General features: G+C 46.1%; 1 protein-coding gene across 14 annotated transcripts in view; it reads left to right on the forward strand.

Moving 5' to 3' along the window:
• The window catches only part of utrn (utrophin), a 339,503-nt gene that overhangs the window by 290,632 nt on the left and 21,551 nt on the right, over positions 1-27,320 (forward strand). For 12 of the 14 annotated variants that reach the window (XM_064991301.1, XM_064991300.1, XM_064991303.1 and 9 more), the window contains 4 exons: positions 7,054-7,190; positions 16,763-16,801; positions 17,181-17,246; positions 18,118-18,183. In XM_064991301.1, the coding sequence (XP_064847373.1) occupies positions 7,054-7,190; positions 16,763-16,801; positions 17,181-17,246; positions 18,118-18,183 (308 nt within the window). The remainder of the gene's footprint in view (positions 1-7,053; positions 7,191-16,762; positions 16,802-17,180; positions 17,247-18,117; positions 18,184-27,320) is intronic. The other 2 variants (XM_064991305.1, XM_064991306.1) reach the window with 1 other exon arrangement.

The following is a 27,320-nucleotide window of genomic DNA, read 5'->3' on the forward strand; positions in this document are numbered from 1 at the left end:
ATGGCTTTGTTATGGAAGGTTTGGGAAACGCTTCCTTTTAGGTGGTTGTAGAATTGAACAACTCTTTTCTGTATTTTGATCATTAGTGGGTATCGGCCTAATTCTGCTCTGCATGCATTATTTGGTGTTCTACGTTGTACACGGAGGATATTTTTGCAGAATTCTGCATGCAGAGTCTCAATTTGGTGTTTGTCCCATTTTGTGAAATCTTGGTTAGTGAGCGGACCAAAGACCTCACAACCATAAAGGGCAATGGGCTCTGTTACTGATTCAAGTATTTTTTGCCAGATCCTAATTGGTATGTTGAATTTTATCTTCCTTTTGATGGCATAGAATGCCCTTCTTGCCTTGTCTCTTGGCGCTGATGTTTAGGCCAAGGTGTTTATAGTTTTTTGTGTGCTCTAGGTCAATGGTGTCGAGATCGAATTTGTATTTGTGGTCCTGGCGACTGGACCTTTTTTGGAACACCATTATTTTGGTCTTACTGAGATTTACTGTCAGGGCCCAGGTCTGGCAGAATCTGTGCAGAATATCTAGGTGCTGCTATAGGCCCTCCTTGGTTGGTGACAGAAGCACCAGATCATCAGCAAACAGTAGACATTTGACTTCAGATTCTAGTAGGGTAAGGCCGAGTGCTGCCGCCTTTTCTAGTGTCCGTGCCAATTTGTTGATATATATGTTGAAGAGGGTGGGGCTTAAGCTGCATCCCTGTCTCACCCCACGGCCCTGTGGGAAGAAATTTGTGAGTTTTTTTGCCCATTTTAACTTCACACTTGTTGTTTGTGTACATGAATTTTATAATGTTGTATATTTTACCCCCAACACCACTTACCATCAATTTGTATAGCAGACCCTCATGCCAAATTGAGTCGAAGGCTTTTTTGAAATCAACAAAGCATGACTTTGTCTTTGTTTTGGTTTGTTTGGTTATCAATTAGGGTGTGCAGGGTGAATACATGGTATGTTGTATGGTAGTTTGTTAAAAAGCCAATTTGGCATTTTCTCAGTACATTGTTTTCATTGAGGAAATGTACGAGTCTGCTGTTAATGATAATGCAGAGGATTTTCCCAAGGTTACTGTTGACGCATATCCCACTGTAGTTATTGGGGTCTAATATGTCTCCACTTTTGTGGATTGGGGTGATCAGTCCTTGGTTCCAAATATTGGGGAAGATGCCAGAGCTAAGGATGATGTTAAAGAGTTTTAGTATAGCCAATTGGAATTTGTTGTCTGTATATTTGATCATTTCATTGAGGATACCATCAACACCACATGCCTTTTTGGGTTGGAGGGGTTTTATTTTGTCCTGTAGCTCATTCAAGGTAATTGGAGAATCATGTGGGTTCTGGTAGTCTTTAATAGTTGATTCTAAGATTTATGATGATCCTGTATATGTTTTTGCTCTTTATTCTTTGTTATAGAGCCAAAAAGATTGAAGAAGTGGTTTACCCATACATCTCTATTTTGGATAGATAATTCTTTGTGTTGTTGTTTGTTTAGTGTTTTCCAATTTTCCCAGAAGTGGTTAGAGTCTATGGATTCTTCAATTACATTGAGCTGATTTCTGACGTGCTGTTCCTTCTTTTTCCGTAGTGTATTTCTGTATTGTTTTAGTGATTCACCATAGTGAAGGCGTAGACTCAGGTTTTCCGGGTCTCTATGTTTTTGGTTAAGACAGGTTTCTCAATTTCTTTCTTAGATTTTTGCATTCTTCATCAAACCATTTGTCATTGTTGTTCACTTTCTTCGGTTTTCTATTTGAGATTTTTTAGATTTGATATGGAAGCTGAGGTCAAATATACTGTTAAGATTTTCTACTGCCAAGTTTACACCTTCACTATTACAGTGGAACGTTTTACCCAGGAAATTGTCTAAAAGGAATTGAATTTGTTATTGCCTAGTTGTTTTTTGGTAGGTTTCCAAACTGCATTCCTTCAATCTATAGCATTTCTTAATGTTACTCAGTTCCTTTGGCTTTGATGTATCATGATTTGAGTATTGCCTCTGTTCAAGTAGATTGTGATTTTGCTGTGGTCTGATAGGGGTGTCAGTGGGCTGACTGGGAGCTCTCTGAGAGACTCTGGGTTGAGGTCAGTGATAAAGTAGTCTACAGTACTACTGCCAAGAGATGAGCTATAGGTGTACCTACCATAGGAGTCCCCTCCAAGCCTACCATTGACTATGTACATACCCAGCGTGCGACAGAGCTGCAGGAGTTGTGACCCGTTTTTGTTGGTTATGTTGTCATATTTGTGCCTAGGAGGGCATATGGGGGAGGGAATGCTGTCACCTGCTGGCAGGTGTTTGTCCCCCTGTGTGCTGAGGGTGTCAGGTTCTTGTCCGGTTCTGGAATTTAGGTCGCCACAGACTAGTACATGTCCCTGGGACTGGATGATTGATTTCCCCCTCCAGGATGGAGAAGCTGTCTTCATTAAAGTATGGGGATTCTAGTGGGGGGATATAGGTAGCACACAGGAGGACATTTTTCTCTGTTAAGATAATTTCCTTTTGAATTTCTAGCCAAATGTAGAATGTTCCTGTTTTGATTAATTTAATGGAGTGAGTTAGGTCTGCTCTATACCAAATTAGCATACCCCCAGAGTCCCTTGGTGGATGGGACTATCAGCTCTCTGTAACCTAGAGGGCAACCAGTGGGTTTGTCTTCTCTATACCAGGTTTCTTGCAGGATGACAATGTCTGTATTACCGATTTCTTTGGTGAAGTCCAGGTTGCTGCTCTTTAGGCCAAAGGCAGATGACCTCAGGCCTTGAATATTCCAGGATGATATAGTGAAGGCTTTGTGTGCCATAAAGTGTCAAATGTTGTTGGTCGTGGTTTGGCCTTAGGCCAGTAAGTGTGAGCAGAGCCAGCTGAGCATCTGCTACATGCCATTGGCTTGGGCTAGTGTAAGTGGGGATGGTTGACATGGGACGGTGTTGATTGGTCCAGGTGGGAGGGTCCCGGAGGTCTGGGAGGGTGTCTCGCAGGTCTGGGAGGGTGTCTCGCAGGTCTGGGAGGGTGTCTCGCAGGTCTGGGAGGGTGTCTCGCTTGTCTGGGCAGGGTGTCTATTGATCTGTTCCTGTGTGAAGTTTTGGGGCTGCGTTTGAGAGCGATGTCCTTTAGAGTCCGGGCAAAGGTGGGCACTGCTGCCTTGTAGAGGTGGACCTGGTCTTAGAGGCTGTTCAAGTCCAGGGTGGAGTGATGGGCCAGCAAAACATTTGTTTTTGAGGCACAGTCACGTGAAATACTTGTTTACCCGCTGTATTGTGGCAGGGTGGAAGTCTTTTCGTGGTAGCAGGGTGGAGATAACCACTTGTGCGTTGGGGAAAGTAGAAGAAGCTTTTTCAATCACTCCCTTCAGTGCTGTGGCCACCCTTTCCAGCTGTGTTCTCAGGTTGTTTGTGCCTGTGTGTATTATTATGTGGCGAGGTGAACCTAGTTGGTCCTCAGACAGAAGGTCTAGGGTGCGCTGGGTGTTTGGACACCAGAGTTTAGACACACTGTGTTTGGGAAAAAGTTTTTTTTTTCTTGTATATATTTCCCATTTGAGTCCATAAGGAGAACAATTTGTGTCTTGTATAAGTCCTCAGTGTGTAGGGGGGGGGGTGGCTTAAGGGCTATCAGGGTGGCTGACAGGGGGGTGCTCAGAGGGGGTGAGAGCCTCTGGGCTTGGGGTTCTTCATTTGTCTGTTCTGCTGTGATGTCGACGCTATGGTCAGGGTCTGGTGTGGACTGTTCTGCTGTGATGTCGAGACTTTTGTCGGGTGCTGAGGTGGGCTCTTCTGCTTGCTTCTCTATGGGGGTGGCCACCTCTCTAGTGGGTTGTTCTCTGTCACACGCCATCCCCCTCAACCTCTACTCCAGCAGTCTGATCCTCTCCTCTAGTGCTCTGTTCTTCTCCTGCTCCTGCTCTTTCTCCTGTTGAAGTTGTCTCACCACTGTCCAGAGTGCAGATATGTCTCTCTCCACCTCCAGCACTCCGGGTCTGGTTAAGAGAGTGTTGTTGTGCTGGACTGTTGTCTGGGTCTGTGCTGACTGAAGTGTAATCACCTGCTGTTCCAGCTCCACCTGCCTTACCCCCAGCTGGGTAAATTTATCCTTCATTTCAATGAGAGGGTAGTACTCTGTGCTGGGAGGTTGACTTTCCGCTGGGGGTGGCTCATCTGTGGGGTTATATAATGAAGAGGTCTGGTCTGCCCTGTTCGGGGTGGAGTTATCTTTCTCAAGGGAGAGTTTCTCCTGCTGGGCTAATTTTTTTAATTAGGTGAAAGTCCAGCTGAAACTGTTTGCGGTTGCCCTGTACCATTACTGTTCCAGACGTATAGAGATTTATATTAGCTGACTCATAGTCCTCATTGTCAAGTATCCTGAGTTTCCACCCCTTGTTAAAGTCTCTGGGATCGTTCGTGACGCTAGCGTCCCACCTCGCCAACAGCCAGTGAAATTGCAGGGCGCCAAATTCAAAACAACAGAAATCTCATAATTAAAATTCCTCAACCATACAAGTATTTTACACCATTTTAAAGATACACTTCTCGTTAATCCAACCACAGTGTCCGATTTCAAAAAGGATTTTCGGCGAAAGCTGAACATATCATTATGTTAGGAAAGCAACTGGTCACAGAAAGCATTCAGCCATTTTCCAACTAAAGAGAGGTGTCACAAAAAGCAGAAGTATAGCTAAAATTAATCACTAACCTTTGACGATCTTCATCAGATGACACTCCCAGGACTCAATGTTACACAATACATGTATGCTTTGTTTGATCAGGGGCGGCAGGGTAGCCTAGTGGTTAGAGCTTTGGACTAGTAACCAGAAGGTTGCAAGTTCAAACCCCCGAGCTGACAAGGTACAAATCTGTCGTTCTGCCCCTGAACAGGCAGTTAACCCACTGTTCCTAGGCCGTCATTGAAAATAAGAATTTGTTCTTAACTGACTTGCCTAGTTAAATAAAGGTAAAAAAAAATGTAAATCATATTTATATCCAAAAACCTCAGTTTACATTGGCGCCATGTTCAGAAATGCCTCCAAAACATCCGGAGAAATTGCAGAGAGCCACATCAAATAACAGAGATACATAAACTTTGATGAAAGATACATGTTTTACATAGAATTAAAGATAAACTTGCTCTTAATGCAACCGCCGTGTCAGATTTCAAAAGCGCAATATTCAATAATCTGAGAACAACGGTCAGCCACAAAAGTAAGCCATACAGTTACCCGCCAAGTTGTGGAGTCAACAAAAGTTATAAATAGCATTATAAATCTTTACTTGCCTTTGCTGATCTTTATCGGAATGCACTCCCAGGATTCCCACTTCCACAAAAAATGTTTGTTTTGTTCGATTACGTCCATATTTATGTCCAAATACCTCCATTTTGTTCGCACGTTTAGTTCACTATTCCAAAGGCACAATGTGCGAGCACAAAATCCAGAAGAATAGTCAGAGTTTCATTACAGTTTGTAGAAACATGTCAAACGATATTTACAATCAATCCTGAGGGTCTTTTTATAATAGATGTTCAATAATATTCCAACCGGACAATAGCGTATTCATTACAGAGGAAAAAGAAGGAACGGTGTGACCGTGCAGTAAATAACTGATTGGCCTCAGCCTAGTCAAACTTGTTGAAACACCTCTTATTCGACCCCCTTCGACAATAAAAGCCTCAAACAACTTTCTAAAGACTGTTGACATCTGCTGGAAGCCTTGGGAAGTGCAATCTGGCCCCATAGACACAGCATATTGGTTAGGCAATCACTTAAATGAAACTACAAACCTCAAATTTTCCACTTCCTGGTTGGATTTGTCTCAGGTTTTCGCCTGCCATATGAGTTTTGTTATATTCACAGACATCATTCAAACAGTTTTAGAAACTTCAGAGTTTTTTTCTATCCAATAATACTAATAATATGCATATATTAGCATCTGGGACAGAGTAGCAGGCAGTTTACTCTGGGCACCTTATTCATCCAAGCTACTCAATACTGCCCCTCTGTCACCAAGACGTTAACACCCTCTCTCTTAACAAAGGGGTAGTGTGCTAATATAGCACTGTGCCATGCCAAGGGATGGTTTGTGTGGAGGATAATGTTGCTGATGTTCCCAAAAAGTGTCTCTTGATTTTCCATAAGGAGCTTTATTTTGTCATCTATTCTTGCCCTATCATTCTTTACATACACAGGGTACTGTATTTTAACAGCGGGAGGCAGCTTCTAAGGCCTCTCCATTTGGTTGGAGTGGACTGTTTGACTCTCCTGCCATTGTTGGGCTAAAGGGCTTTGACACCTCTCACTTGACATGTCAGTGCTAATTGAAGCTGTATCAAGCTTGGCAGCCTTATGTTAGAATTCAGTCCTTATAAAGTAATGTAGTGTATTTTTCTTCTTGGCTTTTGGAAATAAAATATAGTTTCAGACTAAACATTACTCACTCATTTCCAGGTTGGATGGTGTTTTCAGGTTTCTGTTGTTTTCCAGAGAATTTGCTGTATAGAATAATAATCCTTGGTAGTTGTAAACCTTCCAGGTGATTCTGTAATTCCGTCCAAAATCAGCATCCTGTATATGTTCCTGACAAAAAATCCAAGTTTATCTAACTCCATCTCTCCCTCTCCCTCTCTCTCCCTCTCTCTCTCCCTCTCTCCCTCTCTCCCTCTCTCTCTCCCTCTCTCTCTCCCTCCCTCTCTCCCTCTCTCCCTCTCTCCCTCTCTCCCTCTCTCCCTCTCTCTCTCTCTCCCTCTCTCCCTCTCAGGATGTGTTGTGTTCTACATATTAGCTAAAAACCATATGAACTCAATAGACTGTGTGTTCCTTTGCGTCACAGTGTGTTTATGTGTGTTCCTCTGCTTAGGTGTGTGTTTGTGGAAGTTGAATCTTCCTAGCTGTTCCCTGAATCCTAGGAAGAATAGGCCCTCTTTGGGTCAGGGCTCCGTGATAATAGGACTTTCACTGGCAAAGCAGAATCCGCCACTTTCTTAGAAGATGCGTTTTCTAATGAACTAATCAACTCCTTCTTACAAAATGTCTCATCCCTTTCTCACTCTTCCAGACTACTTCGGGTGAGGACATGCGTGATTTCACCAAGGTGCTGAAAAACAAGTTCCGCTCCAAGAAGTACTTTGCCAAGCACCCCCGGCTGGGCTACTTACCGGTCCAGACGTTTCTAGAAGGAGACAATATGGAGACGTAGGTACCTGGGAGGAAGGGGGTCGTTGTGTTGCCTGGGTGAGCCCTCTGTCAACACTAATTTCCTCTCCCTGTCTGTAGACTGTTATACCCCCTGGAAGACTCAGGCCATATATCTCCTGTGTTGCACAGAGCTGCTGCTCAGCTCTGGAGTGAGTCTCGATTTTTCACCAGTCGCCTGCTCGGACACATATATCCTCAGTAATGGTGTTTAACTAGCGTTACAGATTATGCAGATGCTAGTGGAGGGTGGTGAGTGCGCCCCTCTTGAGGTGTGAGTTATGTCCCCTTCTATGATCTGAACCTTCTCTGTCTCTATATACTAACAGCTCCCTAGAACATGTCTTCCCCTCTCTCCACATCTCAATATCTCACCCTCTGCTTTTTGCTATATCTTCTGTCTCAGTATCTTTCCATGTTTGTGCATCCCTCCTTCTCTCTTTCTCCCTCCCTCCCTCCCTCTCCCTCTATTTATTTATTTTTGTGTTTCTCTCTCTGTTTCTCTCTCTGTTTCTCTCTCTGTTTCCCTCTCTGTTTCTCTCTCTCTCTCTCTGTTTCTCTCTCCGTTTCTCTCTCTCTGTTTCTCTCTCTCTCTCTGTTTCTCTCTCTCTCTCTGTTTCTCTCTCGCTCTCTCTCTCTCTCTCTCTCTCTCTCTCTCTCTCTCTCTCCCCTTCTACTTCTACTTGAGTTGCACAAGTAAATATTAAAAACAAACTGTGAATCCAACCTTACCCCAAAGAAGTTACACACACACACACACAGTTCAGATGTCCACTCCTCAGAAAGACTGGCCCACCCTCTTCATTCCTCTCCTCTCTCCGTTCTGCTTTCCTCCCGCTATCCCTGCAGCGGTGTCTCCCTGACAGATCCCTTTTAAAAGGTGGGAGATGGTAGAGAGATTCCTTAAAAAGCTGCTATGAAATGGAGACTTGGAGAAATATGACTATTCCATGACATTCATTTTCCACTTTTCTTCTCCCGCCTGACTTCTCTACCATCCACAAACTGCTGGAAGTCTGCTACAATACAGGCAGTTTTACAGCAGAAACATATTGCACTGAGTCTGCAATTCTTACTTTTAAGCCCACACAATGACACACACATGCACACACACACACACATACATACACACACAAACATACACACACACACAGGGAGAAAAAAAGCCACACCTGTTGTATTCAGCGCATGTGACAAATATAATTTGATTTGATCTCTCACTCTCTCATGCCCCCTCTCTCTTCCTCCTTCATTACACGCCAAATAGGATTTCTGATTAGACACAGAGACACGTGGTAATGTGAAAGACGTGTCTGAGCCTCCTAGCTTGGTGTGTTGTGTGCTGTTCACCACCATATTTGTAGGAGTTCAGGATAATACAGTACACTGCTTTAACTCTAGCAGGGAGACTGATGAGTTTAGGTGTTGTGTGGGTTAGACTTTGTGCTTTTGGGGACTCGTCTTAAAACACATGAACTCAGACTTCCTCTTTCACTCTCTCTTTCTCCCTCCATCTTTATCTCATTGATTTGATTTGATTTGGGTGGAGTCAATAACACAGCACAGATATAGACACATTCTGAAGAGACATTCGCACACACACTTCTGTCAAACTGAGTGGAAAGCCCTAGCGGGGGATGTGGTAGCGAGCGAGGGCTAATGATATTCCCCTCCGAACATATGGCGACGTTTCCCTGTTCCCAGCACCACCTCTGTCTGTCTGTCTCTGACAGGAGGCATGAAAAGGTGTCAGAGTGCACAGGTGTTCTTAAGCCCCCTGATAGAGGAGTGGAGGAGAGGAAAGAGTGTCAGGGTGGCTTGTCCTTCAAGACTATTGAGGTGCACTGGCATAGAAGTGTGTACAGGAAAAAGGTACAATATACTGTATGACACAATACTACATCCTGTAAACCATACTGATGAGGGCAACGTTTTACTCAACACAACTCTGGACCACGTAGGCTCGTTGTTGTTTCCGCTCCAGCAACATCTCTCTATTGGATCAGAATTGGCATCACAATATATTCTGCACTCTGCACACACAGTGTCATCTCATCAAGGCATTGCAAATCAAAATTGCCCATCCTTTCCCTTAACTTTAAAACTCTGTGTTTCGCTGTCTCTAAGTGTGTCTGTCCAAGGTCCATTACCGTTGGCTCTACTGTTGTCTTTGTACCTCCCAGTCAGCCCCTTCCCCTGATACAATAATACCCACACAGACACACTCTGCCTGCCAGGAACATAGTTCAATGCAGAGACGTGTGAAAAACTGTACCAGAAAATAGTTATGACACCGTTTGAAAGACAAATGCCCTCCACACACTTTGTAAAGAAAAGTGATTTAGTCAGAAATAGACTAGTAAATGTATTATGTGAGGTACATACATCTACATGTTGGCTTTTTGTTTGTCATGTGATTATTGTACAATGCAAAGAAATGTATAATGTTGACATGATAATATGAGTCCTATTGAAGGCTGGTTGCTCCGTTTACCAGGCCCAGGGAGGTAGGATGTAGTTGGACTTGTCTTTGGCCCACTGCCATCCCACAGGCCCAGGGAGGTAGGATGCAGTTGGACTTGTCTTTGGCCCACTGCCATCCCACAGGCCCAGGGAGGTAGGATGCAGTTGGACTTGTCTTTGGCCCACTGCCATCCCACAGGCCCAGGGAGGTAGGATGTAGTTGGACTTGTCTTTGGCCCACTGCCATCCCACAGGCCCAGGGAGGTAGGATGCAGTTGGACTTGTCTTTGGCCCACTGCCATCCCACAGGCTCAGGGAGGTAGGATGCAGTTGGACTTGTCTTTGGCCCACTGCCATCCCACAGGCCCAGGGAGGTAGGATGTAGGTGGACTTGTCTTTGGCCCACTGCCATCCCACAGGCCCAGGGAGGTAGGATGTAGGTGGACTTGTCTTTGGCCCACTGCCATCCCACAGGCCCAGGGAGGTAGGATGTAGGTGGACTTGTCTTTGGCCCACTGCCATCCCACAGGCCCAGGGAGGTAGGATGTAGTTGGACTTGTCTTTGGCCCAATGCCATCCCACAGGCCCAGGGAGGTAGGATGCAGTTGGACTTGTCTTTGGCCCACTGCCATCCCACAGGCCCAGGGAGGTAGGATGTAGTTGGACTTGTCTTTGGCCCACTGCCATCCCACAGGCCCAGGGAGGTAGGATGCAGTTGGACTTGTCTTTGGCCCACTGCCATCCCACAGGCCCAGGGAGGTAGGATGCAGTTGGACTTGTCTTTGGCCCACTGCCATCCCACAGGCCCAGGGAGGTAGGATGCAGTTGGACTTGTCTTTGGCCCACTGCCATCCCACAGGCCCAGGGAGGTAGGATGCAGTTGGACTTGTCTTTGGCCCACTGCCATCCCACAGGCCCAGGGAGGTAGGATGTAGTTGGACTTGTCTTTGGCCCACTGCCATCCCACAGGCCCAGGGAGGTAGGATGTAGTTGGACTTGTCTTTGGCCCACTGCCATCCCACAGGCCCAGGGAGGTAGGATGCAGTTGGACTTGTCTTTGGCCCACTGCCATCCCACAGGCCCAGGGAGGTAGGATGCAGTTGGACTTGTCTTTGGCCCACTGCCATCCCACAGGCCCAGGGAGGTAGGATGTAGGTGGACTTGTCTTTGGCCCACTGCCATCCCACAGGCCCAGGGAGGTAGGATGCAGTTGGACTTGTCTTTGGCCCACTGCCATCCCACAGGCCCAGGGAGGTAGGATGTAGTTGGACTTGTCTTTGGCCCACTGCCATCCCACAGGCCCAGGGAGGTAGGATGCAGTTGGACTTGTCTTTGGCCCACTGCCATCCCACAGGCCCAGGGAGGTAGGATGTAGTTGGACTTGTCTTTGGCCCACTGCCATCCCACAGGCCCAGGGAGGTAGGATGCAGTTGGACTTGTCTTTGGCCCACTGCCATCCCACAGGCTCAGGGAGGTAGGATGCAGTTAGACTTGTCTTTGGCCCACTGCCATCCCACAGGCCCAGGGAGGTAGGATGTAGGTGGACTTGTCTTTGGCCCACTGCCATCCCACAGGCCCAGGGAGGTAGGATGTAGGTGGACTTGTCTTTGGCCCACTGCCATCCCACAGGCCCAGGGAGGTAGGATGCAGTTGGACTTGTCTTTGGCCCACTGCCATCCCACAGGCCCAGGGAGGTAGGATGTAGTTGGACTTGTCTTTGGCCCACTGCCATCCCACAGGCCCAGGGAGGTAGGATGCAGTTGGACTTGTCTTTGGCCCACTGCCATCCCACAGGCCCAGGGAGGTAGGATGCAGTTGGACTTGTCTTTGGCCCACTGCCATCCCACAGGCCCAGGGAGGTAGGATGTAGTTGGACTTGTCTTTGGCCCACTGCCATCCCACAGGCCCAGGGAGGTAGGATGCAGTTGGACTTGTCTTTGGCCCACTGCCATCCCACAGGCTCAGGGAGGTAGGATGCAGTTGGACTTGTCTTTGGCCCACTGCCATCCCACAGGCCCAGGGAGGTAGGATGTAGGTGGACTTGTCTTTGGCCCACTGCCATCCCACAGGCCCAGGGAGGTAGGATGTAGGTGGACTTGTCTTTGGCCCACTGCCATCCCACAGGCCCAGGGAGGTAGGATGTAGGTGGACTTGTCTTTGGCCCACTGCCATCCCACAGGCTCAGGGAGGTAGGATGTAGTTGGACTTGTCTTTGGCCCACTGCCATCCCACAGGCCCAGGGAGGTAGGATGTAGGTGGACTTGTCTTTGGCCCACTGCCATCCCAGGGGAAAGTCAACTCTTTAGGCTTAACATCACTGTCTCTCCAGGAACCTTACTCCTGCTACCTTTTCTGACTGCACTCGCAACAGCAACATTTTTCAGAGCTCAACGCTCCCAAGGTCTCCCTCTCTCCCTTCCTCCCTCGCTCTCTTCATTTTCTTCACAGGAGTGCACCCATCCGGAGGTTACAACACCCCTGGCCCAGCCTGTCGTGAGGAAAAGAAGAAACCTGAAGAGCTCAGCACAGCAGTGTATGGCTTTAAACAAATCAACCCAAACCCTGGTTGGTGCTGCTCTCAGGTGGAAAAGCCCACTTCCTAATGGCACCAGTTGACGGGGCTGCACAAAGTGGTAGCTCACCGCAGACAGCAGCCCAAAACAGCTGAATCTCTCCCTCCCTGAGGGATCTGGTGCAGTAGGAGTCTCCTCGCGGGCAGAGAAGTGACGACTATGGCTTTCTTTCCCACTGCGAGAGACGCTTATCCACGATGCAGCGCTTTGTTTCAATGTCTCCACTTTCACATGGTGAACAAAAACACCAGTAACCTTCAGAGCACCCACGCAATTATCTAAACATCCTCTCCATCTCCAAAATAACAAGATGCTTCTCTGCCTATCACATCTATATTTAGCAACTGTTCTTTCTCGCTATATTCAATTAATTTTTCTTTCCCAAGGTGTTTCATCTGTGTGCGCTGTGCAGTACAACCCTGAATGTTTAGAAATAGATGTTCATTTTGAAGACTGCACATGAAATGACACTGTAATAAGTGAAAGACAGATTGAATATGATCTCTTGATCATGTTGGTTTTGCTGTCAAATGTCCAGTATGCCTAATAATAGTGGCAAATGTCCTTGTAATCAGTGCAGAAACTTTAAAAGCATACTTAACTACTACACTAAGTACAGGCCTGGGGAGACAAAGACTTGCTTGGGAATATTCCACTAGAATTCTTTAAATAGGGACTCAATTATCAGTTGGAAATGAATAGTTGAATCATTAGAAACCATTGGACCATAGCCCCAAGAATAAAGGGGAGATTCTATTTGGATGGGCTCCTAGATGCTGGTCTAAAGCCAGTTTTCCCGATTAATGGTAAAGGTTAGGATTTGGGGTGGGCTTCTGCCTGTGTGCTACTGCTTTCCCCTGTTGTCGCCCCCTTCTGGCTATTCTAAGCACAGCCGCTGGTTGGAAACAATGGTTTGGATGTAAACTCAGGGGAAAAAAGAAATGTCCTCTCACTGTCAACTTATTTTCAGAAAACTTAACATGTGTGAATATTTGTATGAACATAACAAGTTTCAACAATTGAGACATAAACTGAACAAGTTCCACAGACATGTGACTAACAGAAATGGAATAATGTGTCCCTGAACAAAGAGGGGGGTCAAAATCAAAGTAACAGCCACCAGCTGCATTAAGTACTGCAGTGCATCTCATCATGGACTGCACCAGATTTGCCAGTTCTTGCTGTGAGATGTTACACCACTTTTCCACCAAGGCACCTGCAAGTTCCCGGACATTTCTGGGGGGAATGGCCCTCACCCTCCGATCCAACAGGTCCCAGACCAGCTCAATGTGATTGAGATCCGGACTCTTCGCTGGCAATGGCAGAACACTTACATTCCTGTCTTGCAGGAAATCACACACAGAACGAGCTGTATGGCTGGTGGCATTGTCATGCTGGAGGGTCATGTCAGGATGAGCCTGCAGGAAGGGTACCACATGAGAGAGGAGGATGTCTTCCCTGTAACACACAGCGTTGAGATTGCCTGCAATAACAACAAGCTCAGTCCGATGATTCTGTGACACACCACCCCACACCATGACGGACCCTCCACCTCCAAATCGATCCCGCTCCAGAGTACAGGCCTCGGTGTAACACTCATTCCTTCGATGATAAACGTGACTCCGACCATCACCCCTGGTGAGACAAAACCGCGACTCTTAGCACTTTTTGCCAGTCCTGTCTGGTCCAGCGCCGGTGGGTTTGTGCCCATAGGTGACGTTGTTGCTGGTTACAACTGGCCTACAAGCCCTCAGTCCAGCCTCTCTCAGCCTATTACGGACAGTCTGAGCACTGATGGAGGGATTGTGCGTTCCTGGTGTAACTCAGGCAATTGTTGTTGCCATCCTGTACCTGTCCTGCAGGTGTGATGTTCAGATGTACCAATCCTGTGCAGGTGTTGTTACACGTGGTCTGCCACTGCGAGGACGATCATCTTGTAGCGCTGTCTTAGGCACCTCACAGTACGGACACCGCAATTTATTGCCCTGGCCACATCTGCAGTCCTCATGCCTCCTTGCAGCATGCCTAAGGCACGTTCACGCAGATGAGCAGGGACCCTGGGCATCTTTCTTTTGGTGTTTTTCAGAGTCAGTAGAAAGGCCTCTTTAGTGTTCTAAGTTTTCATGACCTTAATTTCCTACCGTCTTTAAGCTGTTAATGTCTTAACGACCGTTCCACAGGTACATGTTCATTAATTGTTTATGGTTCATTGAACAAGCATGGGAAACAGTTTAAACCATTTACAATGAAAATCTGTAAAGTTATTTGGATTTTTACGAATTATCTTTGAAATACAGGGTCCTGAAAAAGGGACGTTTCTTTTTTGCTGACTTTATATGTAGATGACAGATAGGGGGTGCTGTGTTGAAGCCACCATGCTTCCATCTTGGTACCTCCCACCTTTGTAAAACATATTTTGGAAGCTATAGAAGCTACATGTATTAATGTCTACATTCGTTTTGACATTCTATTACAGACACCTTCATGCATAAGGTACAGTGCCTTGCGAAAGTATTCGGCCCCCTTGAACTTTGCGACCTTTTGCCACATTTCAGGCTTCAAACATAAAGATATAAAACTATTTTTTGTGAAAAATCAACAACAAGTGGGACACAATCATGAAGTGGAACGACATTTATTGGATATTTCAAACTTTTTTAACAAATCAAAAACTGAAAAATTGGGCGTGCAAAATTATTCAGCCCCCCTAAGTTAATACTTTGTAGCGCCACCTTTTGCTGCGATTACAGCTGTAAGTCGCTTGGGGTATGTCTCTATCAGTTTTGCACATCGAGAGACTGAAATTTTTTCCCATTCCTCCTAGCAAAACAGCTCGAGCTCAGTGAGGTTGGATGGAGAGCATTTGTGAACAGCAGTTTTCAGTTCTTTCCACAGATTCTCGATTGGATTCAGGTCTGGACTTTGACTTGGCCATTCTAACACCTAGATATGTTTATTTTTGAACCATTCCATTGTATATTTTGCTTTATGTTTTGGATCATTGTCTTGTTGGAAGACAAATCTCCGTCCCAGTCTCAGGTCTTTTGCAGACTCCATCAGGTTTTCTTCCAGAATGGTCCAGTATTTGGCTCCATCCATCTTCCCATCAATTTTATCCATCTTCCCTGTCCCTGCTGAAGAAAAGCAGGCCCAACCCATGATGCTGCCACCACCATGTTTGACAGTGGGGATGGTGTGGTCAGGGTGATGAGCTGTGTTGCTTTTACGCCAAACATAACGTTTTGCATTGTTGCCAAAAAGTTCAATTTTGGTTTCATCTGACCAGGGCACCTTCTTCCACATGTTTGGTGTGTCTCCCAGGTGGCTTGTGGCAAACTTTAAACGACACTTTTTATGGAAATCTTTAAGAAATGGCTTTCTTCTTGCCACTCTTCCATAAAGGCCAGATTTGTGCAATATACGACTGATTGTTGTCCTATAGACAGAGTCTCCAACCTCAGCTGTAGATCTCTGCAGTTCATCCAGAGTGATCATGGGCCTCTTGGCTGCATCTCTGATCAGTCTTCTCCTTGTATGAGCTGAATGTTTAGAGGGACGGCCAGGTCTTGGTAGATTTGCAGTGGTCTGATACTCCTTCCATTTCAATATTATCGCTTGCACAGTGCTCCTTGGGATGTTTAAAGCTTGGGAAATCTTTTTGTATCCAAATCCGGCTTTAAACTTCTTCACAACAGTATCTCGGACCTGCCTGGTGTGTTCCTTGTTCTTCATGATGCTCTCTGCGCTTTTAACGGACCTCCATAACTATCACAGTGCAGGTGCATTTATACGGAGACTTGATTACACACAGGTGGATTGTATTTATCATCATTAGTCATTTAGGTCAACATTGGATCATTCAGAGATCCTCACTGAACTTCTGGAGAGAGTTTGCTGCACTGAAAGTAAAGGGGCTGAATAATTTTGCACGCCCAATTTTTCAGTTTTTGATTTGTTAAAAAAGTTTGAAATATCCAATAAATGTCGTTCCACTTCATGATTGTGTCCCACTTGTTGTTGATTCTTCACAAAAAAATACAGTTTTATATCTTTATGTTTGAAGCCTGAAATGTGGCAAAAGGTCGCAAAGTTCAAGGGGGCCGAATACTTTCGCAAGGCACTGTATATTATGTGAGCTAAACATAAAAATAAAAAGAAACATGAACAAATATATAAAAAAACATTTTCCTTAAAGTATATATTTTTGAAATGACTAATGTTACTGTCCTCACTACAGGAAAAAATACATAAATCAATGTAATTTTGTCCTTGAAACATCTATTTGAAATAGTGTAGAATTCCATTCATTCCTATGGAGGACTGATCCTACTGGGGAGTACCAATATGGCCAACCATGCTTCTCACTGGCCAATACATAGCATCAGCAATCCAGGGTTTATATACATCATTGGTTGGAACCCTACCACCTGTACTCTCCTCCTGTTGCATTTGTTTCTTGACCTTGTTCATGTGATATGGCCCTAAAGATTGTTGTCCCCTCCCTCACCTCCCTCCCTCCCTTCGTTTCTCTTACAGTCCCGTCACTCTCATCAGCATGTGTCCGGAGCAGTATGAGTGAGTATCTGCATGCCCCGCACCAGGGAGATCAGAATGCCCCTGAACAGTCTGCCCTCCTCCCTGTCCCTGCATCCACAACTCACCCCCACTAAGCCGTCATACCGCATGTTGCCTGTCTGCCCGATTGACCAACCAACCTACCAAACTCTTCCTCCCCTTTACAGCCTCGTCTTCCTCCTAACCTCCTCTCCATCCCATTAGCAGGGCCGTAACTCATGGCCCGGCTTCCTCGATCAGCACAATCTTCTGTTGGTTCTTTGTTGATTATATTCTCCTAGATTTCTCGCTGCTGATTGTTTCATTTGATTGAAGTCTTTTTGGTTGTTATTGTGTTTCATGTTGTACCCATCTCCACCCCTCCATTCCCTCTCTCCAGGCTTTCCCAGTCACCCCAGTTCTCTCATGATGACACTCATTCCAGGATAGAGCAGTATGCTAGCAGGTACTGTACACTACCATCACACAAACCTTGCACGTAGTTGGTATACCAATGACTGTCTATGCCAGACTATTGTCCATTAAGGGTAGAGACAGTAGGGCTCGCCTCCCCTGCCAATTTGACTGTGCCCCCTTAGTGCCAGCCATTCCATATGCTATTCTGACATGGATCTTTCCTTCTCATTAACTATTAACCCACAGGTGAATCACTACAGCCCCTGACTGTTACCAGATAACAAGCTGCCTTGACACACACACACACACAGTCCCGTCACACACACACACAGCCAGACAGATTCTGTATTAACAAAGCTATCCCAATGTCAGCCTTGGGCCAGTGTAGGGATCATGTTCTCTTTGTCTTCATCTCCCTAGGAGCTATGAGGCTCCCCTCGCTCCCTCTCTTTATTACACAGCTCAATACATAGAGCCTTTCATCTGCTGGCCCAATCTAATTACCGTGGGTGGGTGGGTGGGTGGGGGGGGTGAGCACCAGGGCCAGTAATCAACTGTGTTCCCCATCCCAACCGCATAGATCTATCACAACACACACATACACCCCCGCCGTGCCCAATAGGATTTGACCGGTGTGGCTCTGAACCTCTCGTCCCGGCCATGTGCAGCACTGTACCATAATCCATCTCATGTCATAACTGGGTCCCATATTGCGATGGCTGATCCCCTAGCTGTTGGTCTAAACTCTGCCTGATGTCTGCCGTCCACTCCTTATGTTATGTTACATTTCATCTATTCAGCTAGAATGGTGCACTAGCCAACAGGGGTTGCATCTGTACCCAGCAGTGTTTGGTAGGCGTTGACCCGCATGGTAACGTTTCTGAACTAATCCAGCTAATGTCTGTATCTGTGTTTCTCAGGCTGGCTCAGATGGAACGCTCCAACGGTTCTCTGCCCACTGACAGCAGCTCAGCTACAGGAAGCATGTAAGTAACCATTAGTAACCGTTTCCATTAGTAACTATTTCCCCTCTGTCCACCTACCTGTCATTAACCATGAGTTAATGTTTCCCCTCTGTCCATCTACCTGTCAGTAATCATTCGTAACTGTTTCCCCTCTGTCCACCTACCTGTCAATAACCATTAGTAACCGTTTTCATTAGTAACTGTTTCCCCTCTGTCCACCTACCTGTCAATAACCATTAGTAACCGTTTTCATTAGTAACTGTTTCCCCTCTGTCCACCTACCTGTCAGTAACCATTAGTAACCGTTTTCATTAGTAACTGTTTCCCCTCTGTCCACCTACCTGTCAATAACCATTAGTAACCGTTTCCCCTCTGTCCTCCTACCTGTCAGTAACCATTAGACTCTGTCCTCCTACCTGTCAGTAACTATTAGACTCTGTCCTCCTACCTGTCAGTAACCATTAGACTCTGTCCTCCTACCTGTCAGTAACCATTAGACTCTGTCCTCCTACCTGTCAGTAACATTAGACTCTGTCCTCCTACCTGTCAGTAACCATTAGACTCTGTCCTCCTACCTGTCAGTAACCATTAGACTCTGTCCTCCTACCTGTCAGTAACTATTAGACTCTGTCCTCCTACCTGTCAGTAACCATTAGACTCTGTCCTCCTACCTGTCAGTAACCATTAGACTCTGTCCTCCTACCTGTCAGTTACCATTAGACTCTGTCCTCCTACCTGTCAGTAACCATTAGACTCTGTCCTCCTACCTGTCAGTAACCATTAGACTCTGTCCTCCTACCTGTCAGTAACCATTAGACTATGTCCTCCTACCTGTCAGTAACCATTAGACTCTGTCCTCCTACCTGTCAGTAACTATTAGACTCTGTCCTCCTACCTGTCAGTAACCATTAGACTCTGTCCTCCTACCTGTCAGTAACCATTAGACTCTGTCCTCCTACCTGTCAGTAACCATTAGACTCTGTCCTCCTACCTGTCAGTAACCATTAGACTCTGTCCTCCTACCTGTCAGTAACCATTAGACTCTGTCCTCCTACCTGTCAGTAACTATTAGACTCTGTCCTCCTACCTGTCAGTAACCATTAGACACTGTCCTCCTACCTGTCAGTAACCATTAGACACTGTCCTCCTACCTGTCAGTAACCATTAGACACTGTCCTCCTACCTGTCAATAACCATTAGACTCTGTCCTCCTACCTGTCAGTAACCATTAGACTCTGTCCTCCTACCTGTCAGTAACTATTAGACTCTGTCCTCCTACCTGTCAGTAACCATTAGACACTGTCCTCCTACCTGTCAGTAACCATTAGACACTGTCCTCCTACCTGTCAGTAACCATTAGACTCTGTCCTCCTACCTGTCAGTAACTATTAGACTCTGTCCTCCTACCTGTCAGTAACCATTAGACTCTGTCCTCCTACCTGTCAGTAACCATTAGACTCTGTCCTCCTACCTTAGACTAATGGACCAGTGGGCTGTGGCGTTACACTACAGTACGTCGCTCACCCTGTCATAGTATATTAAAGTCTCTCTGTCCATTCCTGTGTTAGCTTTGAGTGTCATGTATCAAAAATCAAATGATTATTATTGTCATAATCTGGTCTGTGGAGCGCTGATGATAGTCATTGAAGAGACGGAGAACAATAAATTGGAAAGAGGGAGGATAGAAAACAAAATGCGGGAGAGGATAGAATACAAGATGGGGGAGAGGATATAAAACAAGATGGGGGAGAGGATAGTAAACAAGATGGGGTAGAGGATAGAAAACAAGATGGGGGAGAGGATAGAAAACAAGATTGGGGAGAGGATAGAAAACAAGATGGGGGAGCGGATAGAAAACAAGATGGGGGAGAGGATGAAAAACAAGATGGGGTAGAGGATAGAAAACAAGATGGGGTAGAGGATAGAAAACAAGATGGGGGAGAGGATAGAAAACAAGATGGGGGAGAGGATAGAAAACAAGATGGGGGAGAGGATAGAAAACAAGATGGGGGAGAGTATGAAAAACAAGATGGGGGAGAGGATAGAAAACAAGATGGGGGAGAGGATGAAAAACAATATGGGGAGAGGATAGAAACCAATATGGGGGAGAGGATAGAAAACAAGATGGGGTAGAGGATAGAAAACAAGATGGGGGAGAGGATAGAAAACAAGATGGGGTAGAGGATAGAAAACAAGATGGGGTAGAGGATAGAAAACAAGATGGGGGAGAGGATAGAAAACAAGATGGGGTAGAGGATAGAAAACAAGATGGGGGAGAGGATAGAAAACAAGATGGGGTAGAGGATAGAAAACAAGATGAGGAGAGGATAGAAAACAAGATGGGGGAGAGGATAGAAAACAAGATGGGGTAGAGGATAGAAAACAAGATGGGGTAGAGGATAGAAAACAAGATGGGGGAGAGGATAGAAAACAAGATGGGGGAGAGGATAGAAAACAAGATGGGGAGAGAATGGGTGAGAGAAAGATAATGGGAGACAGAAGAACTGAGAGGGAGGAAAGAAGTTTGAATTACGCACGGGGGAGAAAGATAACGATGAAAAGAGTGGATATTAGATAGGGACATGTTACGGAGAGAAAGATGGTTTGCTTTGATAAAGACCTTGGAAAGAGAAGTTTAGAAAGAAAAGGCGAGGGGAGAGAGGGAGAAGAGATCACAAAAGATAGAGAGGCGGTTAGCAGTACAAAGAGAGGGAACATGCTGAAGCTCCAGATGTGTGTGTGTTGTGTGTGAAAGGTTGAGTGTTTCTGTATACCCTTAAAGCTGTCTGCAGGGCATGTTGAGACCTATTCCCAGCTGAGATCCTAATCGGGGGAATGAGTTCTCTAAACTCTGATGCCCTCTTAGGTCACACCCTCTGTGATGCTGGTTGGAGATCTCTTGTCACCCTCTGTGATGCTGGTTGGGGATCTCTTGTCACCCTCTGTGATGCTGGTTGGAGGTCTTTGGTCACCCTCTGTGATGCTGGTTGGAGATCTCCTGTCACCCTCTGTGATGCTGGTTGGAGGTCTCTGGTCACCCTCTGTGATGCTGGTTGGAGGTCTCAGGTACCCATTGTGATGCTGGTTGGAGATCTCTTGTCACCCTCTGTGATGCTGGTTGGGGATCTCTTGTCACCCTCTGTGATGCTGGTTGGAGGTCTTTGGTCACCCTCTGTGATGCTGGTTGGAGATCTCTTGTCACCCTCTGTGATGCTGGTTGGAGATCTCTTGTCACCCTCTGTGATGCTGGTTGGAAATCTCCTGTCACCCTCTGTGATGCTGGTTGGAGGTCTCTGGGCACCCTCTGTGATGCTGGTTGGAGGTCTCTGGTCACCCTCTGTGATGCTGGTTGGAGGTCTCAGGTCACCCTCTGTGATGCTGGTTGGAGGTCTCTGGTCATCCATTGTGATGCTGGTTGGAGGTATCTGGTCACCCTCTGATGCTGGTTGGAGGTCTCTGGTCACCCTCTGTGATGCTGGTTGGAGGTCTTTGGTCACCCTCTGTGATGCTGGTTGGAGATCTCTTGTCACCCTCTGTGATGCTGGTTGGAGATCTCTGGTCACCCTCTGTGATGCTGGTTGGAGGTCTCAGGTCACCCTCTGTGATGCTGGTTGGACATCTCTTGTCACCCTCTCTGATGCTGGTTGGAGATCTCTTGTCATCCTCTGTGATGCTGGTTGGAGGTCTCAGGTCACCCTCTGTGATGCTGGTTGGAGATCTCTTGTCACCCTCTGTGATGCTGGTTGGAGGTCTCTGGTCACCCTCTGTGATGCTGGTTGGAGGTCTCAGGTCACCCTCTGTGATGCTGGTTGGACATCTCTTGTCACCCTCTCTGATGCTGGTTGGAGATCTCTTGTCACCCTCTGTGATGCTGGTTGGAGGTCTCTGGTCACCCTCTGTGATGCTGGTTGGAGGTCTCAGGTCACCCTCTGTGATGCTGGTTGGAGATCTCTTGTCACCCTCTGTGATGCTGGTTGGAAGTCTCCGGTCACCCTCTTTGATTCTGTGTTTAGACGTTAGAATTAGATGATCTCTCAACCTGCTTTGATACAAGAGCTGAAATCTGCAGTTATCCTGTTCGCGTGTGTGTGTGTGTGTGTGTGTGTGTGTGTGTGTGTGTGTGTGTGTGTGTGTGTGTGTGTGTGTGTGTGTGTGTGTGTGTGTGTACAATGAAATGGGATTTGGAAATGGTTTTCAGTGAGGACACGTTGCCCAAAAAATCTACCCACACACAAAAGAGCATATGAAGCGTTTGAGGAGGCTAGAGACAACTGCATGACAGATCTTGAATCAGAGTCAGTGAGCACGATAGACAGATAGGAGAGATAGAGGGAAGAGAGTGACAGAAAGGTAGGAGGAGAGAGAGAGAGAGGCAGCGTGGGGAGACTAGGGTCATGATTCTAACAGCGCGACCATTTTTACACATTCACGTGTACGCCTGCTCTGTCCGCCTGCCCCCCCACCTCCCTCTGTCCCCCTGCCCCCCCCACCTCCCTCTGTCCGCTTGCCCCCACACCTCCCTCTGTCCGCCTGCCCCCCCACCTCCCTCTATCCCCCTGCCCCCACACCTCCCTCTGTCCGCCTGTCCCCCCACCTCCCTCTATCCCCCTGCCCCCACACCTCCCTCTGTCCTCCTGCCCCCCCACCTCCCTCTGTCCGCCTGCCCCCACACCTCCCTCTGTCCGCCTGCCCCCCCACCTCCCTCTATCCCCCTGCCCCCACACCTCCCTCTGTCCTCCTGCCCCCACACCTCCCTCTGTCCGCCTGCCCCCCACCTCCCTCTGTCCGCCTGCCCCCCCACCTCCCTCTGTCCGCCTGCCTTCTCCTCTTAAAAGCTCTATTTTAAAACAGGCGGTGCTCGAGACTCCCCCAAGTACCATTTCACCACAGTAATGGACAGAACGTGCTTTTCTGCTCCGATTTTACTCTGGCTAACAACTCTGCTTCAGAGAGAGAGAGACTCCCAAGCCCATTGGGGAGTTGCAGCAATGAGACAAGATCTGTCTGGATCGCAATTTGGGAGAATAAAGGGGGTACAATTTGTATTATAATATTATTTATTTTTTCAGTACAGAAACAGGAGAGATACAGAGTCAGTGATAATCAGGTAATGATGAGGAAGAAGGTTAATGTGATAGTAACATTAGAAGTAGCAGGGTAGAAACACCCTCCAGGCTCCAACCATTTATCCTCTCATCCTTTTGTTCCTCACATCAGCCCAGTAAGTATAACCACTGTAGTTATGTTCTAGCCCTGTCTACTCAGCTAATATCCCATTATATGGCCTGCTTTCATCATGATTTTACTCTTTTTTTTGTTGTTCAGAAGTAGATTTCCCACTCTACTCTTTAAGAGACATTTTATTCCATTTTTTTGAGTGTGTCAGCCATTTTGGGATAAGGACACAATTCGTAAATCGAAACCCAAAACACAGGTCTAATGTCACCCTGCGTCCTTGTGTCAACGTTAACAGGTGTGTTAGCGATGCTTCCTTTAAAAGGATCAAGTCCCTGGAATCTGTGGACAAGCATTTTAAACAGCTGTAAATCCTGTCTAAGCTGATTTGAACGCAGCCAATCATCAATTTGCTTGTGTGGAGTGTTTGAACAGCTTGTACTCCGCCAAGGATTCATTCTGATCCCCTTTTATTTCACGCTTTTTGATTTCAAGTGTGTTTTTTTTAAGTCATATCTAATTCTGTTCCACCTACGCTTGATCTCTAGAGCCTCTTCATCTCTCCTCCATCTGAGTCTTAGCATGCTCACACACACATATAAACACGCACTTACAGTGAGGCAAAAAAGTATTTAGTCAGCCACCAATTGTGCAAGTTCTCCCACTTAAAAAGATGAGAGAGGCCTGTAATTTTCATCATAGGTACACTTCAACTATGACAGACAAAATGAGGGGAAAAAAATCCAGAAAATCACATTGTAGGATTTTTAATGAATTTATAAGTATTTGGTCACCTGCAAATAAGCAAGATTTCTGGCTCTCACAGACCTGTAACGTCTTCTTTAAGAGGCTCCTCTGTCCTCCACTCGTTACCTGCATTACTGGCACCTGTTTGAACTTGTTATCAGTATAAAAGACACAACCTCAAACAGTCACACTCCAAACTCCACTGTGGCCAAGACCAAAGAGCTGTCAAAGGACACCAGAAACAAAATTTTAGACCTGCACCAGGCTGGGAAGACTGAATCTGCAATAGGTAAGCAGCTTGGTTTGAAGAAATCAACTGTGGGAGCAATTATTAGGAAATGGAAGACATACAAGACCACTGATAATCTCCCTCGATCTGGGGCTCCACGCAAGATCTCACCACGTGGGGTCAAAATTATCACAAGAACGGTGAGCAAAAATCCCAGAACCACACGGGGGACCTAGTGAATGACCTGCAGAGAGCAAAGTAACAAAGCCTACCATCAGTAACACACTACGCCACCAGGGACTCAACTCCTGCAGTGCCAGACGTGGCCCCCTGCTTAAGCCAGTACATGTCCAGGCCCGTCTGAAGTTTGCTAGAGAGCATTTGGATAATCCAGAAGAAGATTGGGAGAATGAAACCAAAATATAACTTTTTGGTAAATACTCAACTCGTCGTGTTTGGAGGACAAAGAATGCCATACCTACTATGAAGCATGTGGGTGGAAACATCATGCTTTGGGGCTGTTTTTCTGCAAAGGGACCAGGACGACTGATCCGTGTAAAGGAAAGAATGAATGGGGCCATGTTTCGTGAGATTTTGAGTGCAAACCTCCTTCCATCAGCAAGGGCCTTGAAGATTAAATTTGGCTGGGTCTTTCAGCATGACAATGATCCCAAACACACACCCCGGGCAACGAAGGAGTGGCTTCGTAAGAAGCATTTCAAGGTCCTGGAGTGGCCTAGCCAGTCTCCAGATCTCAATCCCATAGAAAATCTTTGGAGGGAGTTGAAAGTCTGTGTTGCCCAGCAACAGCCCCAAAACATTACTGCTCTAGAGGAGATCTGCATGGAGGAATGCAACAGTGTGTGAAAACCTTGTGAAGACTTACAGAAAATGTTTGACCTATGTCATTGCCAACCAAGGGTATATAACAAAGTATTGAGATAAACTTTTGTTATTGACCAAATACTTATTTTCCACCATAATTTGCAAATAAATTCATTAAAAATCCTACAATGTGATTTTCTGGAGAGAAAAACATCTCATTTTGTCTGTCATAGTTGAAGTGTACCTATGATGAAAATTACAGGCCTCTCTCATCTTTTTAAGTGGGAGAACTTGCACAATTGGTGGCTGACTAAATACTTTTTTTGCCCCACTGTATACACACACACATTGATACACACACATGTACTGTCATTAATTAAGTGTGTGTGTGTGTCGGGGTTTCCGTTGTGGTGGCAGATATTAACCTAAAACATTTTAATTTAGCGGACATTTGAGAAATGTACCGGACCCATATGCATTGGGTGTGAACCCTGATTAGGGCGTCCACCCACGGTGCTCAGAATGACACTGGGCGTCCACCCACGGTGCTCAGAATGACACTGGGCGTCCACCCACGGTGCTCAGAATGACACTGGGCGTCCACCCACGGTGCTCAGAATGACACTGGGCGACCACCCACGGTGCTCAGAATGACACTGGGCGTCCACCCACCGTGCTCAGAATGACACTGGGCGTCCACCCACGGTGCTCAGAATGACAAAGGGCGTCTACCCACGGTGCTCAGAATGACACTGGGCGTCCACCCACGGTGCTCAGAATGACACTGGGCGTCCACCCACGGTGCTCAGAATGACACTGGGCGTCCACCCACGGTGCTCAGAATGACACTGGGCGTCCACCCACGGTGCTCAGAATGACACTGGGCGTCCACCCACGGTGCTCAGAATGACACTGGGCGTCCACCCACGGTGCTCAGAATGACAGAAATCACATTTAGATGATGGTCATTCATATTAACAGAACATGCAGGTTGAGGATGCAGCGATGTGCTGTCCTTCTTACAGAATTCTGATGTGCACTTTTCCTCAGACAACATGACGATTAATGAACAGCAAAATCACTAGCCTATGTCAATCCACTATAGTAGAGAAGTTTAGTCTACCTATTCTATTGGTCAGCTTGCTGGGAAAGAAATAGCCTATTCCAAACAGACTCTGGGACAGTTGTGGGACGATAGATCCCAATTTCATGCAACCAGTAGGCCTAGGATACATAAAATAAACTTTTAAAAGCCATTAGTCTGATGATACAGATCAGAACGTTCAACTTAAAATGTTGATAAACTGTTATTTATTCACATTATAAACAGCAATGCACACAAGGCAGTAGGCTACGTGTGAATGTTATTTCCATGATGCAATTAGCGGGACAACACTGTTGTCAAAAGGGCATCGCACATGCAGGCGATTTCATGTGGCAGGGAACTAAATATCTGCTAGAACTGTAGAAAGAGAGGAAATCTAATAGGCTCATTTGAAGCAAGGTAAGACATGTCTCATATGTATTAAAATGTTCAGGTTTCAAACAATTAAATATATGTTTTAAAAATGCATACTGCCTCTAGCTCACTGTAAAGTGGTGTGTGACACACTGATGAAGCCTGCCTTCAGTTACCATTTCATGCATCATTTATAACAACTGGGAACTCTGAAAATGTCCGACTTCCGACTTCAGTGTCATCAAGACAACTGGGAACTGGGGAATAAACGAGCTCCGACTTCAGTGTCAAATCAAATCAAATGTTATTTGTCACATACACATGGTTAGCAGATGTTAATGCAAGTGTAGCAAAATGCTTGTGCTTCCAGTTCCGACAATGCAGTAATAACCAACAAGTAATCTAACTAACAATTCCAAAACTAATATCTTATACACAGTGTAAGGGGATAAAGAACATGTACATAAAGATATATGAATGAGTGATGGTGCAGAGCAGCACAGGCAAGATACAGTAGATGGTATCGAGTACAGTATATACATATGAGATGAGTATGTAAACAAAGTGGCATAGTTAAAGTGGCTAGTGATATACATGTATTACATAAGGATGCAGTAGATGATAGAGTACAGTATATACGTATACATATGAGATGAATAATGTAGGGTATGTAAACATTATATTAGGTAGCATTGTTTAAAGTGGCTAGTGATATATTTTACA

The sequence above is a fragment of the Oncorhynchus masou genome, chromosome 16 (genome assembly GCF_036934945.1).
Source record: "Oncorhynchus masou masou isolate Uvic2021 chromosome 16, UVic_Omas_1.1, whole genome shotgun sequence".
Lineage (NCBI taxonomy): Eukaryota > Metazoa > Chordata > Actinopteri > Salmoniformes > Salmonidae > Oncorhynchus > Oncorhynchus masou.